The 18,573-nt window shown below is 44.5% G+C and overlaps 1 protein-coding gene across 2 annotated transcripts in view; it reads right to left on the bottom strand.

Moving 5' to 3' along the window:
* Positions 1 to 18,376, bottom strand: part of RASGRF1 (Ras protein specific guanine nucleotide releasing factor 1) — a 66,428-nt gene extending 48,052 nt beyond the window's left edge. For both annotated transcript variants that reach the window (XM_058156244.1, XM_058156245.1), the window contains exons 1-2: positions 18,113 to 18,376; positions 6,254 to 6,360 (exon numbers count right to left, since the gene is read on the bottom strand). In XM_058156244.1, coding sequence (XP_058012227.1) covers positions 6,254 to 6,360; positions 18,113 to 18,376 — 371 coding nt within the window. The remainder of the gene's footprint in view (positions 1 to 6,253; positions 6,361 to 18,112) is intronic.
* Positions 18,377 to 18,573: the final 197 nt, after the last annotated feature.

Raw genomic sequence — 18,573 nt, 5'->3', positions numbered from 1 at the left:
CTAATTGAAACGATAGAAAGTTTCTTTTCTTAAAGGGTAGAAGTCAGGTTCAATACTTGCAATCCCAATGATCGATCACTTGTGTTTGTTCTGTCTGCATCCAGAAATCCAAAGAAAAATCACTTGAGCAGAGGTGGTCGCTTTCTTCTTTTTCTGCTACTTCAGGAGCGTGCTGGATTCGGAGCTCAGTGGAGTTATGCGGGACTCGACCCTCCGAGGCTTCACTTTCACAAAGCAAAGCCTCTGGGGAGTTCTACTGCTTTTCCGCTGCTCTTTCCCTTCCCTTTCTCCCAGGAAGGGTACTTCAAGCCGGCAAGCAGCTGATTTTAGCTGTTTTTGCTGGCTTTTACGATACCTCAGCATAGGGCGCCTTTTCAGGCATCCAGAGAAGAAAGCGGCGCCACTAGAAGTCCCACGATATTTTGATCAGTAAATTATTAAATGGGTCTGGATAAAATTAGAATTTATGGACAAGTGATTAACATTTCTTCATTAAACAGAAGAGAAGTATAAAGTTCTGCATCAGCATTTTTATTAATCAACAAGATGAAACCATTGAAGGTAACAGAAAACTGAATGCAAATATTTTGGAAAACAAATAAAATTCAAATTGACCTTGAAGAGTTGGAGAAATTGGATGGAAACAGCAAAATGAAATGTAACAGAGGCAAGGTCAAAATTCTTCACCTGAGAAGCAAAACTCAAATGAAGAGGGATAAGAAGCAGGCCATGGCTTATTATTATTATTATTATTATTATTATTATTATTATTATTATTATTATTATTATTATTATTATTATTATTATTTATTGAATTTCTAGACCGCCCTTCTCCCGAAGGACTCAGGGCAGTGTACAGCCAGGCTAAAAACATACACAATATACAATATTAAAAACTGAATTAAAAAACATATTACACAATTGGCCAAAAAATTAAAATGATTAAAATCTAAAAACCCCAATTTAAAATATAAACAGAATTTAAAATTTAGAAACTAAACAGTTTAAAAAGTTTAAGCTAGCCCCGCGCGAATAAACAAATATGTTTTCAATTCGTGGCGAAAGGTCTGAAGGTCAGGTATTTGGCGTAAACCAGGGGGAAGTTCATTCCAAAGAGTAGGAGCCCCCACAGAGAAGGATCTTCCCCTGGGGGCCGCCAGCCGACATTGTTTGGCGGACGGCACCCTGAGAAGTCCCTCTCTGTGAGAGTGTACGGGACGGTGGGAGGCATGAGGTAACAGCAGGCGGTCCCGTAAGTACCCAGGTCCCAAGCCATGGAGCGCTTTAAAGGTGGTAACCAGAACCTTGAAATGCACCCAAAAGGCAACAGGTAGCCAGTGCAGTCTGTGCAGGAGAGGTGTTACATGGGAGTTACGTGGAACTCCCTCTATCACCTGCGCAGCTGCGTTCTGGACCAACTGAAGCCTCCGAGTGCATCTCAAGGGGAGCCCCATGTAGAGAGCATTGCAATAATCCAGGCGAGAGGTAACGAGAGCATGAGTGACCATGCATAAGGCATCCCGATCAAGGAAGGGGCGCAACTGGCGAACCAGGCAAACCTGGTGAAAGGCTCTCCTGGAGACGGCCGTCAGATGATCTTCAAACGACAGTCGTGCATCCAGGAGAACACCCAAGTTGCGCACCCTTTCCCCCATATAGATATACAGTCATGGACATGCAGAGGAAAAAACCTGCTTTGTACTGCATGTAGGTAGGAAAGAACCTTCCTTTCCAGGAAAATGGGTCTGTTTTTACATTCCTTTCCAGGGAAAAGTGGGAGCTGTATTTGGCTGCACAACTTCAGGGAAAAAGAAAATGCAGGGTTCCCAAGGACTCTGCATGGGACGAAGGGGAGCCTGGTTGCGCCCCATTCCCCCAGTGATGGACATCCCTCTGTTGGATGTATTCAAGCAGAGATTGGCCAGAAATTGCTTGGCGTCAGTGGCCCTTTGGAGCTCCTGCATTTTTGTGATTATCTACAGCCATCATTTAGGATAAAAATCCTAAAGAGGAAAACAACTTTAGTAGCATGGGAAACTCTGAAAAATATGTTAATAAAAGCCCATCTCAGCACAATACCACTAAAAAATAAAAAGAAGAAATCCAAGAAGAAACAAGCATGATTCCATGCACAAAGATCTCCCTGATAAACTGAAAGACAGAAAAGATGTGGGGGTGGGGGGAGGAAAGGAAAGAGGGACATATAACTAAGGCAGAATATCAACAGATAGCCTGAATCTGCAAAGATCAAGCCAGGAAAGCAAAGGCTCAGAATGAATAAAGACTTGCAACAAAAGTCAAAAATAATACCGGTAATAAAAAAGTTTATTTCAACATATAAATAACAAGAAAAATGTCAAGGAAACAATTGGTCTATTAAAGGGAGAAGATGGCAAGGTAAGTAACAGGCAGAAGAGAGAAAGAAGAGCTTCTTAACCCATTCTTTGCATCCGTCTTTACGCAAAAAGTCATTATAGCCCAAGGTACCAAAAACATAACTGTAAATGACAGACTAGAAATAAAAATTAAAACCAGCAAGAGAATGGTAAGAGAATGCCTGTCTGATCTTGATGAATATAAATCACTGGGACTTGATGGATTACATCCCAGAGTTCTGAAGGACCTAGCAAAGGTTATCTCAGAACCACTGGACCACTTCTTTCAAAAATCCTGGAGCACCGGGGAACTACCAGAGGATTGGAAAAGAACTGATGTGGTTCCCATCTTCAAAAAAGGAAAAACACAGACCCAGGAAACCACAGACAAATCAGCCTGACATCAATACCTGGATCAGAGCTGAGCTGCCTGATCATTGATCTGGCTTCAAGGTGGAAGAACTGGTTAGTTGCCTTGCAGAGGAACTTCCTGTGGTTTTCTCCCATTTTCTCTGTTCTTTGGTGGTTTTGGATGTCAAGGCTGAACCTTCTGGTGAACCAATTCAACAGGAAGCCCTGTGAAACCTCAAGAAACAAAGATTGGGAGGAGGTCCAGAAGGCAAAGGCCGAGTTTGTCTTTCATCCAGGTTGATCTACTTGATCAGACTTTTTGCTTTGGTTCCATCTGCCTGGGACCTTGGCCCTCATGCGTGCAAAGCTGCATTGTGTGATGCCTTTTTATTGTTCTCTTCGGCCTCCACGGCTAGTGTGCAGCAATATCACAGAAGGGGTGCAGGATAGATTCTGGCCTAGTTCCCCCTTTGATGTATCTGTATTTTATCATTTTCAAACTGGGTGTTAATTAAGCTTGTTACTGATTTAAATACTCAAAGTCACATTAATTTTCCCCCTGGACTTCGACAAATACCTGACCTTCGGACCTTTCGCCGTGAACTTAAGACTTATTTGTTTCGTCTTGCTGGACTGGCTTGCATTTTAATTTCAATTTTTAGCTGATTTTATGGGGTTTTAATATTTTATTAATTTTAGTGTTACTTGTATTTTAATATTAGGCCAAATTTAATAAGTTTTTTAATGTTTGTTTTTAATATTGTATGTATTGCTGTATTTTTATTTTGGCTGTAAACTGCCCTGAGTCCTTCGGGAAAAAGGCGGTATACAAATTAAAATAATATTATTATTATTATTATTATTATTATTATTATTATTATTATTATTATTATTATTATTATTATTATTATTATTATTATTATTATTATTATTATTTGGTATTTTGGCACTGAATTCCTGCCACTGATGACACGGAGGACTCAGCAAAGCACAGGACCGTTGTGGGGTAATAGGCATCAGTGCTGGGTTGCTACTGGTTCGCCACATCAGGAGAAACGGTAATGGCGGCGAGGCTCTGCCCACCTGCCCATATGTCTCTGCGCGTGTGCAGAAGCATCACACGCGAGCGTAACCATGCCCACGAGTGAACCAGTAGCAACAGGATTTGAAACCCACTACTGATAGGCATGTACCGCAGAGGTGATTGGCTCAGCTAATCTGACACGAATAAGGCTGGTTTATGCATCACACAAAGCCAGTACAGGGATGGCTTTACTTACTGTGGTATGTGCATTCAGCCAGGATGTGGCTTATTCAGTTAACCATAACCAAGGAAACCACAGCATAGTGCAATCCACAAGCTCACTAGAAAGTGGAGTGATTAAAGCTGCATTACAGCAAACTAAAAAACTGAGCCTCGGGGGTCCACCCAGGTGCTGCCCCAGCCGGTTTCCGGTAGGAGCATAGCACTTACACACCATCTGGTGCCAGAGATAATCTACGGCCAGAATAGGGACTATTAAAAGCCTGGCCTGCCTGAGGAGGCCAAACATTGCATTATTATTTTTCCTTCATTTGGAATGTTTTTGCTTTTTATTGATCTAGGTTGCTTGGATTCATAAATGGTGAGCTGGGCAGCCTTCCCGATTTGTAGCTCCCTGGTTTCTCTGATTTCCCCCTTTTAATGCCTCCTTCAGTTGCCTGGCTTCTCCTCAGCTCTCCAGGATTTTTCAAAGAAAACATGTTCAGCCAGACCGTCAGATGGCTCCTTCAGCTGCACTCTAGGGAGCTATTTAACTGGCCCCCAAATTTAAAGTAGATAGTTATTCTCAGACAATATTTTTATCTGGCTTCAGTCCTGCTCCTTCATGCTGCTTTTTATAATTATAGTTTGCTAGGAAGAGGTGAATTTTAGGAGAAATATTCTTTTTTCTTACATTTTAGAAGAGATTAAGACAGAATACACTTTTCATGTGTGGGATCAGCTTTAATCTGAGGTCAAAGCAGGGATGAAATCCAGCAGGTTCTGACAGGTTCTGGAGAACCGGTAGTGGAAATTTTGAGCAGTTCAGAGAACCGGTAGCGGAAATTTTGAGCAGTTCAGAGAACCGGTAGCGGAAATTTTGAGTAGTTTGGAGAATCGGCAAAAACCACCTCTGGCTGGCCCCAGAGTGGGATGGGAATGGAGATGTTGCAGTATCCTTCCCCTGCCGTGCCCACCAAGCCACGCCCGCCACACCCACCAAGCCACGCCCACAGAACCAGTAGTAAAAAAAATTGGATTTCACCACTGGGTCAAAGGAATTTTCTGGATATTTGTCAAAGGAGGCAAGTTGTTCATTGTAATAGTCAAAGATTCCACAGCATCAAACTTTCTTTGTGAGACAGAAGTGGCATTATTCCCTCTTTATTTTAATTGTTAATTAAAGTCCAGTAAAGCAAAGAGCATATTTAAGAGAAGACAATAAAATCAATATGCAAATATCAAGGATGAGATTTTATCTTTGATTGCAGTATCTCACAGCTGCCCAAGGTCACAATACAAGGACGGGGAGTGGGGGGGGGGACATCAGTTCCAATAAGGACCAAACAGCAGTCCCACTGTCCCCAAATTTGGAAACTTCTGGGAATTAGCTACAAAAAAGCACTCCTCGTCCTGCACCAATTCCAGGCAGCATACAGCCCCTGAGACAAAGAAAAATGCATCAGTGTTTTTATGTTGTTGTTTTTACTTCTGATGGTTAAGGGGGAAATCTTTGTATAGGAATGGAATCTTCCTTCCTGAATTCTTTAAGTTATTCCTAAATTGTTTTGACTGTCTCTTTTCAACTTCCAGGACTCTCATTTACATCAGGTCAGATGCATGCCACAAAGCTTTTAAGTTTCCCAGAATTCTTCATCAGCTGAAAGGGTATACAAAGACGCAATGGAGGAAGAAAATTTAAATACTGCATTTATAACCATGAATATGACTTTTGAAAATAGGAACAAATGCTGGAAATAACCTTCTGAAAATAACCTTCTGCACTCTCTTGTGCATTTTTGAAGTGGAAGCGCACAGGCACAATGGGCAGGCAAGGGCTCCCCACAGGATCCCAGAGTTTAGCAGCCATTTACCCACCGAGTGCAACCGCCTCGTCCTGACAAAAGCAGATTAAAGCATTTGTATCCAGCTTCTCCTTGCCAATAAGCTGCTCACCATTCAGAGGTCTGCCCTTTGAGAAGTTAGAAGAGGGCTCCCAACGGTGCCTGGGTCATTCTGGTATCTGAAGAAGGCAAGTGTAGCTCCTGCTTCTCCTTCCCTTCCCAAGGGAAGTCTGCCTGGCCCTTCTCAGGAGTCCGGCTCCAAAACCCAAGGAAGACACTCTAAGTCAGGGGTACCCGAACCTGGGCCAAGGCCTGGTACTGAGCTGCGGCACATTTGGGAGCCCTCAGATAACAGGAAACAGCATGGCAGCCCTCTTCCTCCCTCAGGCTCAGCCTGCCAGGAGCTGTCCTAGGGAGGCATTTCTGCCAGAGGTCCTTACCTGGCATGACTGATAGCTGCTACCCATTCGTCACAATCCTTGGCATCCTCAGTTCTCAGCTCTAGAGTTTTCTGGTTCTCATGATTGAAGTTAACCGTAAAATAATGCTATAAAAATAAAGAGAAATGGTCTTATTGTTATTTATTAGCAGTAGCTCTAGATTTATATACCGCTTCACAGTGCTTTTCACAGTCATCTCTAAGCAGTTTACAGAGTCAGCATATTGCACCCAACAATCTGGCACCTCATTTTACCAACCTGAGAAATATAGAAGGCTGAGTCAAGAGTGAGCCGGTGAGAATCGAACTGCCAAACTGCTGGCTCACTGAGTGAGCCATTACTCAGCCGAGGTAGCCTGCAGTACTGCATTCTGACCACTGTGCCACTGTGGCTCTATTATTACATTTATACTGCCCCATATTTCTGTCCGTAAAAGCTCAAGATGGCTTAAAATAATAAAATGTATAGAACATAACATTAAAATAAACACACTCAAAATCGGAATCACAATAAGATTAATCAAATATAATCAGCTTAATGGGAATATTTAAAACTGGCACAAGAAGCAGAGCCTTTAGTCTCAGGCCCACCAGCTCCCTCAACTGGAGCCACCAGGCATCCCACGGTCATGGTTGGTCTGCCAAGAGAGCTGTTGGCAGTGATATCCCCATTTATTGTTATCTGAAAGATACGGCTGGATCAATAGGAAAATATGTGGTTAAAAGGATTTAATTTTTTATAAAATAAGTACATGATGCCAAGGAAATGATCTAGAATGTATAAAGGTGTTTCAAATGTAGGTTGGAAATGCAAACATGAAGGGACATTTTATCATGCCATGTAAAAAAGCTAAAAAGATTTGAATTCAAATACATACTTTGATACAGAGGAAATTCAATTGAGGCTAGATTTTTTTTTAATTTTAGGATTAATGGATAAAGCTAGAAAAAAGCCATGGAAGATTATTTCAGAAGGTGGTTATTGCAGTGGGGCACAGACAAGGAAGCATTCAACACTGCCCACGATGGAGGAATGTTGGTGAAATTGGCCAATTTTGCTGAAATGGCTAAATTGACTTCTTTTATTAGAGAAAAGACAACATTTGCATTTATTTGAGACATATTAATGTCTCAAACATATTAAAATATTTGAGACTAGAAGCCTCTTATGGACTTTTAATGCATACCTGAAAAATATGATTTTGTGATTTATGGTTTTGATGATCAGACAGAATAGATTATAAAAAAAGTGTAAGAAGATATAATTTTAGAGAGAAAGGTTAAAATATAATTGTACTATATAAATACTGTATATATATATATATAAATAAATATAATTGTACTACTGCTGTGAAGAATATCTGGTGCCACCAGATATTGTTCTAATTTTCTTCATTTTTTTTCTTTTCTTGCACTTTTTCCTTTTCTTTCTTTCTTTTTCTTTTTTCTTTCTCACTTTATATTAGTTTGTGTTAGTTTTTATCTTCTTGTTTAAAAGTTTTAATAAAAACTATTTAAAAAAATATTTGCTCTGCCAAGCTGGAGTTCCCTCCTGCCACTTTAGGGACCAAGCCCCTATTGTGGGGCTCCCCACCTGAGGCCACTAGAGGTCCTAACTGCAGCCCTGCTTCTTTACCCCTCCTCCTTCTTTGTAGTTGGGGGCATCATTCTGGGCTTTTGGGGAGATCATTTGGGTGGCAGCGGTGACATTAGCAGGACAGCATCAAGAGTGACGGGAATCTTGAAAGCTACAACAATGGTCAGAAACCAACAAGATGTCACACTTCCAAGTAACACCCCCAATGAAAGAAGACTCCAAGGCTTGAAGTTCCTCAAAGTTCCATTTTATTAGAGATGTCATACTGGCACATCTGGGAAAACCCGAATCTGAAAGCTTCCAGGTTTTCCCCACCCAAAGAAAAGTCCAAGTCCCTGCCCAGCACCTAAATGTCCATCACATGGTCCCAACTGGAGATGCCTCCCAGTTCCAACCCTCCAGGTGCAGGGCAAGATGTCCTTGACTCTCTGAGAAAGGAATGTTATTATGATAATATAGTCCATGCTCTATACAATCCCACCTCCCAGTTTCCCACAGTAAAAAATGTTGCTGGCCTGAAGATCCAATGCAAAAGGTGACTTCCAGGCCTGACACAAGATGAATTTCAGATCAGATCAGATTAACAGAGTTGGAAGGGACCTTGTAGGTCATCTAGTCCAACCCTCTGCCCAAGCAGGAGACCCTACACCATTTCTGACAAATGGCAGTCCAGTCTCTTCTTGAAAGCCTCCAGTGATGAAGCTCCCACAACTTCCGAAGGCAACTTCTGCTCAATTGGTTGATTACTCTGGCAGAAAATTTATCTTTATTTCTAGGAAGAATCTCTCCTTGACCGGTTTCCATCCATTGTTCCTTGTCTGGCCTTCGGGTGCTTTGGAAAATAGCTTGACCCCCTTCCTCTCAGTGGCAGCCCCTCAAATGTTGGAAGACTGCTATCATGTGTCTCCTGATCCTTCTCTTCACTGGACTAGCCATTCCCAGTCCTGGCTTTGGGGGTAAAGGAAGCCATGCCTCTTCTGAAATTATGATGGTTTCTACAAAATTGCTTTTCCTCTTAAAGAGGAGTCATGTTGGCCCTTTGAGATGAGGAAACACTCCCCACCTGAAGGCGATGGCATCTACACCTGGGGAAAGAGTGGGGACTCTCAGCTGGAGCACTGCAGCTTCCCAGAGGGGAGGCAGAAGAGACCACAGTCCTGAGCTGGATGGGGTTAGGAGGAGAAGGAGGCTCAGGGAACCATCCCTTAGAATCTCTCAGGATATCTCCACCAGCTTTGATGTGGAAGAATCTGTCTGTTAGGTGTAAGCAAATAAAGGATTGGACTCAATTGAATCACATTTTGGGGATTAGGCCTGGCAGTGAACAACCGGAAGTCTAAAGGGTAGAAAGTCTGACAGGGTTTCTCCCAGCATCAACAGGCTCTTTGTCTGCCTCTGAGGCAGGGAGGTGCGACCGAGGAAGACCCTGGGAGCGTCTGTCACTCTGTCAGGCATCCTGAGCCCGAAGCAGCCTCCAATACTGTCCCTTGGATCCTGAAGGCTTTGAGCCTCTGGCTCACCCCTGAGGTGCCAGGCAGCTTTTGTGATTTTCTAAGCCTTCCTAATTGCATCCCCACCCTCACCTTTAGCTCAGAGCCCTCATCAGGAAATGGGGGGGGAAAGGGGGGGACCAAGGGTCTGGGTATAGGTTAGGGAAAATCACAGTAGGCAACAATATGTATAGAAAAGATATTGTGCCTTGCTGAATCCTAAGCTGAACATGAGCTAAGAGTCTGATGTAGTTGGGAAAACCACCCAACCAACCAGCAAAAGTAGTCCTGAGCTACATCAACAAAAACAGGGCATGCCAATCAAGAGAAGTCATAATTTTTCTCTACACGCCATATTGGTCATGGAGGATTTTCAGTGAACAATTGGCACAGGTTGGATTAAAGTAAACAAGATGACCAGGGACTTGGAAGGCGCCACCTATGAGGAATGACTGAAGGGCTCGCCTGCAGGATGGAGGACTTCAGGGAGAGACGTATCTGAAGGGATATCATGCAAAGGACCCCAGATGGAGCACAAAGCTGTTCTCAGTGAGAGGACCAGAAACTACAAGGAAAGAGATTTTGGTGGCACATGAGCAAGAATATCCTGATGTTAAGAGCTTTTGCACCACGGAAGAGGCTGCCCTGAGATGTGTGGAGTATCTGCAGTGCAGAGAAGATTCCTGCATAGGCATCAGGGACCACAGAATGGAAGGTCTGGAAGGGAACTTAGAGGCGGCTCCTTTGGATCTCCGGGACACCTTTTAGCCTGTTCTCTACTTCGGTGTATGACTGGGTAATGCCCGGTGCCATTAAAATGCATTAGTTGAAGAACTATTGACTTGTTCTGCCACTGAATACCAAATGATTACATCGCATGCTATGAGACTTTAATAAATATAAAGAATAAATAGCTTTGATTGGATATTAATTATTGTTTTAATTCTAGACTTCATGGACGTGTCAGCCTGTTGAATAAGCCCCGGTGTTCCATCTCAGCCAAACGGAGGGGGGAGGCCCCGGTTTGTTTCAGGCTGCCGAGTTGAGGAGCTGAGCAGACTCAGGACAGGCTATTTTTAGCTTCCTTTGGCATTTATTCTTGTTGTGTTAATTTTCATCAGGGAAGCTTCTAGCCCAGCAAAAGAGTTCTTGCAGTTCATTTGCTCTCCTTTCTACAGTCTCCTAGGAAACGGAATATTCTGCATGGCCACAGATCCAATCGATTAAATGGGGAAACAAGTAAGGAAACACTTAGCTGTCCCCTTCTGCTTCCACTGCTCTAATCAGAGGAGACCCCAAAATGCAACCTGGGAGGAGATCTTGACAGGCAGAGAGTGACCCCCAACTCCCACAGTGGTCAGGGCTGCCAGGTGGTGAGCACAGGGGCCTCTCTTGCCATGCTGTGGCTGCTCTGGGCAATTGTTCACCTGGCACTTCTCACCCTACATTCCTGAGCTCCTAAATGTGCAGAATAGGGCTGTTGGCATCTTTGTCAAAAGAGGTCAAGGGGCTGCTTGGAAGGACAATGGCCGCATTATAACTGAGCACAGCTCACTGCTCTTGCCTTGCTGACATCACAGAAGGTCCCAGAGCTGGATTTCATTTGCTCTGCTTGATTAATGGCTTGGGACCACTTTCCTTTTCCATAATGCTCTTGGATCACTCAACAGCTCCCGATACGTCTCTGCCTTTCCCTCCCCAGGTCTCCCCAGTTCTGTGCTAAGAAAGGAGGTGCAAGAGAAAAAGGGAAGAGCAGATTGTGGCACCCTTTGCTGATCCTAGAAGTGCTGCCCAGATCAACCCAATGGAGGCTGGAGCTTTGCATGGCCTCTTCTCACTGACCCCACCTGCTATCAGACACAGCACTGAGCAGTTTGGGGGTAGCCAAGGGGTAGAGCTATGCCAAAGGATGGCAGAGTTACCTGGAAGTGTGCCAGGTCATGCCAATGGCTTTCATGATGCTGATCAGCCAGCCTGATTCTGGCCAGGCTTTTGCACTGGGAAGCTTCTAATCACCTCTATTCTCCCCCCCCCCAAAAAAATCTGGCTTGCCTTCTTCAAGGGCATTTTGCTGGATATAGTTTCAGCAGCACCCTGGAAACATTGCAGATGAGGCCAAGCCGATGAGAGTTTTCTCATCTAAATATAGCTCTTCTCACTGGTACTGCTGGTTATGTGAAGGACAGCAAACCACAGCATGCATCTATGCCAATGTGTGCAGGGCCTTATCCTGCAAAAGATCTGCCGTTCTTTCTTATCTTAAATCAGAACTGATTCCCAAAATGATGGAATGTGGACCATTACAGAGGACTGCATGTTTTTGCTCACTTCCAAATGTCTCCATGCTTGCACAGGGGACCACTTCCCAAACAAGGATCCACAGGACTAGCACCTTAACCTACTTGGTAAAGCTTCAGGCCAGCAGTCATGCCTGTACATAAGGGTTAGCTTATACCTATGCAGGATATTGCATAGATCCTTTAGGGGTGGGAGGGAAGGAGGGCTGTGGGAAACATGAGCTAGAGCCAGGGGGAGGAAACGGTGTTCCTCTGCATTCCTAGAGAGGGAATAGACTATGCCTTGAGAAAACCCTTATTTCCTCAGCCCAAGAGAAAATAGAGGAAGGACACTCTCCATGGGGACTTGCAAGACTGATGTTGTGCATCTCCAACTGCTAAGCACAACTAAGGAATCCTTTGCAGCAAGCGCAGGCTCTGGTGCCTGAAGGAGAAGACAGCTGGGAACAGTGAGTGACCATCTGTCAGGTCATAACGGAGAGCAAAGGCATGCTGGATGAACTCAAAGAGGTATAATAACAGGAACTGATATGTGCCTGAGCGTGTGTCTGGGGTGTGTGTTTGCCTGTAAAACACACACCCCAGAAGTGAGAAAGGGAGAAAGTATTTTGTATCTTGGAATTCAGAATCAAATTCCAACCCTCACTAAAAAAAAAAAGAAAAGAGGTTCTCAATCTTCAGGTGAGGAAAGAGACCCTAGGAAGGGAGTCAGGAGAGTGGACCTCTGAAGGGCAGAGGGAGTCCAGCTTCATCCTGCAAAAAGGCAGACTTGGAAGTAGCTGATTCCTTTCAATGTGGAATAAAAATGAGAGATGACAATAAACCCAACGACTCATGAAACAAATTTGTCTCTCAGGAGCCCAGATTAGCAATGTGACAGAAAAATTTCCAAGATTTATCAAACTGTCAATTTTCTCTTTCTGCTATTCTATTCTGTATGGGACAGATGATACTGCAATAACAGCCGTAACGGCATCATTGTGGATTCTGGAAGGAAATCAATATTCTGGAGTTTCAGGTGGTTTCTCATCCACTCATCAAGGCCTGGAAAGGACAAGGGAAACTGCCAGTTAAACTGATGGGTTAGACAAATGCTATGGACTGGGAGATGTTTGTTTTCAGGAGCCATTGTTGTGAGTGATTGGCTGCGTGGCACACAGAGTAGTTAAAAATATGTGTGGTGACCCTAATCAGGAGAACTTTCAATTTCATCTTTTGAAGTACAACTCCAACTAAAAACCTTGGATAAATACTAATGGGCTGTAGGAAGAGGAGGAAGAGGAGGAGTGGAGGGCTGGGGAGAAAGAATGAGCAGAAGCTTTTATACTGAATCTTAGAACATACAATAGGGAGGGACCTTGAAGATCTTCTAGTCCAAGCCCCTACTCAAGCCGGAGACCCTATACCAGTGATGGCAAACATTTTTGACATGGAGTGCTGAAAAGGGAGCGTGCGCATGGGGCACCAAGTGCCCAAAAGGGAGTATTTCACGTTCACGCTTGTCAGAGCCAGTTTCCGGCGCGCATGCCTTCCAGTTACTGCAGTGCATGCACACATGCTGATCAACTGGCCGGGGTGCATGGTCACACCAGAAAATGGAAGAGCACAGTTTCCAGCACTGTCACATGCACAAAGGCCAGCTGATCATTGCGTGCGCATGAGTGCCAGAAACCCAGAAGAGGAACAAGCAACACTGTGCGTGCCAGGCGACATGGTTTCGCATGCTGCTTTGGGCACATGTGCCATAGGTTCACCATCACAGCCCTATATCATTCTGGACAAATGGCTGTCCAACCTCTTTCTGAAAACTTCCAGTGATGGAGTATCCAAAACTTCCAAGTTGTCCTATCAAGATTGGAGATAAAACTCCAGAAGAATTTGAAATAAGGATGTTTATCCTACAGAAATAAAGGAGATAGAATAATTATATAACTATATCTTCATATTACACAATGAAAATCAAGAATATTCGCTCAGCTCATGGCATTATCCATCACAATATGGGAAATACGATCAAATGAGATCATATTTGGAGAGCTGGTAGGATGGCTCTCACGACTGAGAAGGAAGAAATGAAACTTCAAAAGACGTTTTAGAAAAAGAGGAGGAGGAGTTGAACTATAAAATCTACAGTACAATTCAAGGGAAAGCACTTGTTGGTGCTGTTGAGAGTACATTGTTTAAAGTATGCGGAACAGTGAATAAAAGCTGTGCTTATAAAAGTTATCTATTGCTGACAATTCAACTATGGAAAAAGTATGGAATTTAATTGATTTAATGAATCAGTCAGGAAATCTTACTAAGCTCAATGGATGCAACAGTAATAGTGGGGTATGGAACCAAGGAAATCAAACTCGTCTTGAAAGCATAGCTACAAGAAAGTGGGTTTTAATGAGAAGGTGAGCACAAGGTGGACAGAAAATATTCAAAAAGGAGATGCTAAAAGCACAGACAATTCAAATGAGAACAAAGGGAAGACAGCCAAAGAAGCAGAATAGAAGAGGACACGTTCTGGAGAAAGAATCACAAGTACAGCCAAAAGGTCCAGATTTTTAGAGCGGTTGTCAGAAAGTTCTGGTATTCAGAATGAGCTGAAGGGAGCAAAGGATGCTTAGAAGAAGAAAAGGGGTTTCTTCAGGGTTTGCTGACAAGGCAAGAAGAAACAGTATCAAAATCAATGAAGCCCAGACAAAGCTAACAGAGAGCAAAGAAAAGGCAGAATATTCGCCCCCTTTAGTGAGCCTGCTGTGTGAGAAGAGGATGGCATTTCTAGGTTGAAGAAACAGGGTTGCAAATTCAGCTTGATAGAAATCCAATCAGGAAATCTCAAAATGCTTTAAAACGCCAGGGCCTGCTAAATTGCGCCTTAGAGCACTGAAAGAAACACCTCATCACTGGGTGTTTGGCAAATGTGATGATAGAGACCCTAGCCCTAATCCCAAACTTTCAAAAAAGGAGAAAGAAATTCACCAATATCTGATAAAGCAATTGATCTATTGGATATTTAAAACAATACATGGAACTATTGAGTCTAGCCTGATTAACCTTATCTCATATTTATAAAAACATAGGTAGTCCTTGACTTACCAACACAACTGACACCCAAATTTGTTTCTAAACAAGATAGTTGCTAAATGAGTTTTGCCCCATTTTACGACCTTTCTTGCCACAGTTGTTAAGTGAACCAGTGCAGTGTTCAGTTAGTAACATACTAACATGGTTAGTAACATAAATGAATCTGGCTCCCCCATTGACTTTGCTTGGTCAGAAGGGACACTGCAGCCATCTTAAATACATGTCATTTACCAAGCATCCAACTTTTGATCATATGATTATGGGGATGCTGCAACAGTCATAAATATAAAAAAATGGTCATCATATTTTTCATTGATATTGTAACTTTAAATGGTCACTAAATGAATGATTATAAGTTGTAGACTACTTGTAGAATGTCTGCTGGGTAAATTGCAAATAGCTTGATGGATGAAAACAGAGGTCAAAGGTACAGGAACAGGATAGACAAATATTGTTCACATAAAAAAAGATGTAACTGTACTGATCACAGTGATATGGCTGGCAAAAATAAAATGTTAATCTGCTTCAACAAAAATATAATTTCCATCCTTCAGCAAATAAAAAGACCACTATAGACAGGTGAACACCCCCCCCCACGCACACACTTGATTGTCTGAATTTCAGAGGGGCCCCCTCCAAGGAGGGGAGGGGCAAATGGCCGGCAGGCAAAGAAAGGAGAGGGCAGCAAAGTAGAGTGGAGCTGGAAACTAAGTAGAGCCACAGGGACTGTCCAGCCTAGGGGAAAAAGGCCAGAAGTACCTGAGGAGGTCACATAGGCCAAAGCCTGCCTGCTCCTGTTCCAGTGTCTGGGCTTGAAGACAAATCCCGAGGGGATGTTAGCCACAATCACCTTGCTCGAAGTCATTTGAAAGTGGAAGGGATGACCCAGCAAGCTGGGTGGCTTTTTATCCAGGAGGCTTCAGGCAGAATCCCTGCTCTGAGCAGCCGGGGGATTGCCTGTTGTTGCTGATCCTTTGAAAGTCTGCAATTCTTGCCACCAAGAGAAAGCAAAGCCCTTTTTCTGTGGGATGGTTTTGCTTTCAAACTGGAGTGGAAGGGAAATGATTGAATATGTGGTGCTGCAGAAACCCCATTTGGCTGGTGGCTATTGAGCGGCAAAATGTGTGATATCGGAATGTGTTCCTGATTCTGGACTGGGCAGTGGAAAACAAAGCTCTGACTCCAGGAATGCCTCATGAGTCCATCATCTCTTGTAGACCGGACAAGCCGTGAGGCCATTTCAAGCTTCCCAGCCGCCTTCTCAGTGCGACTAGACAGCTCAGGGTGTTCAGAATTGAACTGAGCTCCCTCCCAACCCCCCAGCCCCTCCCTCTGGTGCTGCTGCCCAATAGATTGGCAGAGACATGCACACAAGTGCATGGAAGTACATATAGATAGGGTACCCACATCAGAAGGGCCAAAGTGAGGTGAGAGGTGTTTTTTTTAAAGAATAAGAGAAAGGAAGAAACTGTAATGCATTTTTAGGGAATGAGAAGTCACCTGGAGTCTTTCTCTCTGCATCTGGTCTGCTTCTGCAGCAAGAAAATGGAGGGCCAGAGATTGCTGAGTCCTTCCTGCCTATTCAGCTAGCAGCAGTTCTTTGGCTTTTAACAGAATAACAAAGTTGGAAGGGACTTCAGAGGTCTTCTAGTCCAACCCACCTCTCAAGCCAGGAGACCCTGTACCATTTCAGACAAATGGTTGTCCAATCTTTTCTTTAAAACCTCCAGTGTTGGAGCAACCATTCTTGGGTGGAGATCCACTGGGTTTGGAAACTGCTTAAAAGGTAGCAATGCTTTCCTACTCATGACTTACACTTAAGCAGAGCTGAGATGATGACCTATCATGAAGACTCAGAAATGGTCCCCTGAACATGTGCAAATACATGGAGCAGAAATAAGGCTGATTGGAATAAGATCCTGTTATAGTAAATTTGCAGGAAGCCCTTTAATTGTAATTTAATGCAGTTATTTTGGTGTTGAACTGAGACAGGAAAAATGCTTTGAATAACCAAGATGAGGAAAACTATTGTGTCCATAGAAATCCCGAGTAACAGATAGTCCATTATAATCATCTGCAGCAAAGGATGATCTGGGACTTCACAGTTGGGTTGGTTTACTCAAAGCACCCCTGAAGAAGAAGGTGCCAAGAAAGCAATGAGCTTTCTTGAGAACCTCACTGGCCTAGACATCTCCTGCCCTGTGGTCTGGCAGCTGGCCACTTGGGTCAGAATGGGCAAATATTAGAAACTGGCCCAGGCCAGGTCCTTTGCCCACTTTTTCCCTCTTGGTTCCTAAAATATCAGCATAGCAGACATGCAGCAGGGGAATGGATGCCCTGGTGTTCCTCTCAAGGCAAGCTGTGTGAGCAGCAGATCAAGTGACCCAGTCTTCACCTGACTCTAGAAGACGCAGATGTGGTTCTTTTCTCACCATGTTAAGAAATAGATTTACCTGACTTGGGCAGTCTGGAATCTCAACTGTTGTGTCACCCCTTTATAGGGTCAGTTCTTCAAGGAGCTTCACAAACCTCTTCCAAATTGCAGGGCTGGGAACAGAGTCTGGGAGTGCATTTCTTGCATGGAGCTGAGGTTTCTCTCACTCTGCAGCGCAGCTCAGGGGACAGTTTGGAACTCCTGAGTGACTGGGATGAGCCTGACTGGCTCTGGGCCCAGGAAATCTGTCAAAGCTGGGCTGCTTGCCAGCTTTTTGCCACTTCAGGCCTGTGGGCTGGCCTCCAGCCCTCCCCAAGAGAGAGAGAAGTCAATGGGGAACTGGCTTAAGGGCGGGAGAGGGAGTGGTGGGGCTGGGGGAGGCAGATTTGAAGGAAGGTGAGTGTGAACGGCTGCAGATGAGCACAATCTCCCCCTTTCCTCCCTCCAGAAAATCAAGAGAAGTCTGGTAGCACTTTTTCCAGTTAACCAATTTTATTAAAATGCATAAGCTTTTATTGAAGCTTTTAATCTGAAAAGATGTTACTAGACTCTTTCTTTCATTAATTTTTATGCCACAAAGACTAACAGAGCTCTCCTCCTGCAGCACCCTCCTCTTGGAGCATTATATTTTAGTATGCTGACTAATTAATTGGATAGGTTAATAATTTTATAAAGAAACATGCAGTTTCATTTATGGTAACTTATTTTCTGGGTGGAAGGGGAAGCTCCTGCCCTTTGAGTCTGGGGTGCTGAAATGGGGAGGACCAGCTTCTGATGCTGCTTTTTAGGTGGGGGGGGAGGCGGGGGGAGGGGCAAATGCGCCTGGCAGCTGCTGAGAGACTCCCCAACATGATCTCCCCTATGCAGAGGAGGACCCCCAAAGATGCTGGCCTGGTCAGAGTTCCCCAGCTTCTCTCTGCTTCTCCATTCGTGCGCTCCCCGCTCCCCCCAGATGCTCCCATCCCACCTGCTTCTCCAGGGCATCCTTGGGCTTGGGTGAAGGTGCTCGGTCGCACAGGCACCCTTCCAACAGGTAGAGGCCAGCCGGCCGGGAACTGGAGTCGTTCTCGAAGTAGAAAAGCATGTTCTGGAGGAGGGCGAACCACTTGGGGTGCCATTTGGTGTTGTCAGAGCTCCTCTTGCTGAGGTAGCCCCGCCGGGCCCCGTCCTTCTTGGCCAGCAGCCCCAGGTAGACGGCGTGCCCGTCGTTCAGGCGCAGCGCCTTCTGCATAGTGGAAGCTCACAGCCGCAGCAACCGCAACGTCGTTCGGCTCAGCAGAGCCCCAGCAGGCCGGAGCCCCTCGCGCCGTCGGCCCGCCTCTCGCATGCCCGCCCGCCCGCCCGCCGCCGCCTGGTTCAGGGCGGGCACCTGAGCGGCAGGTTGGACGGCCAGCACCGCGGACAGCGCCGCCGCCGCGCTCCGACCAG

The sequence above is a fragment of the Ahaetulla prasina genome, chromosome 13 (assembly GCF_028640845.1).
Source record: "Ahaetulla prasina isolate Xishuangbanna chromosome 13, ASM2864084v1, whole genome shotgun sequence".
NCBI classification, from domain to species: domain Eukaryota; kingdom Metazoa; phylum Chordata; class Lepidosauria; order Squamata; family Colubridae; genus Ahaetulla; species Ahaetulla prasina.
This window is presented reverse-complemented; position numbering and strand designations above follow the sequence as displayed.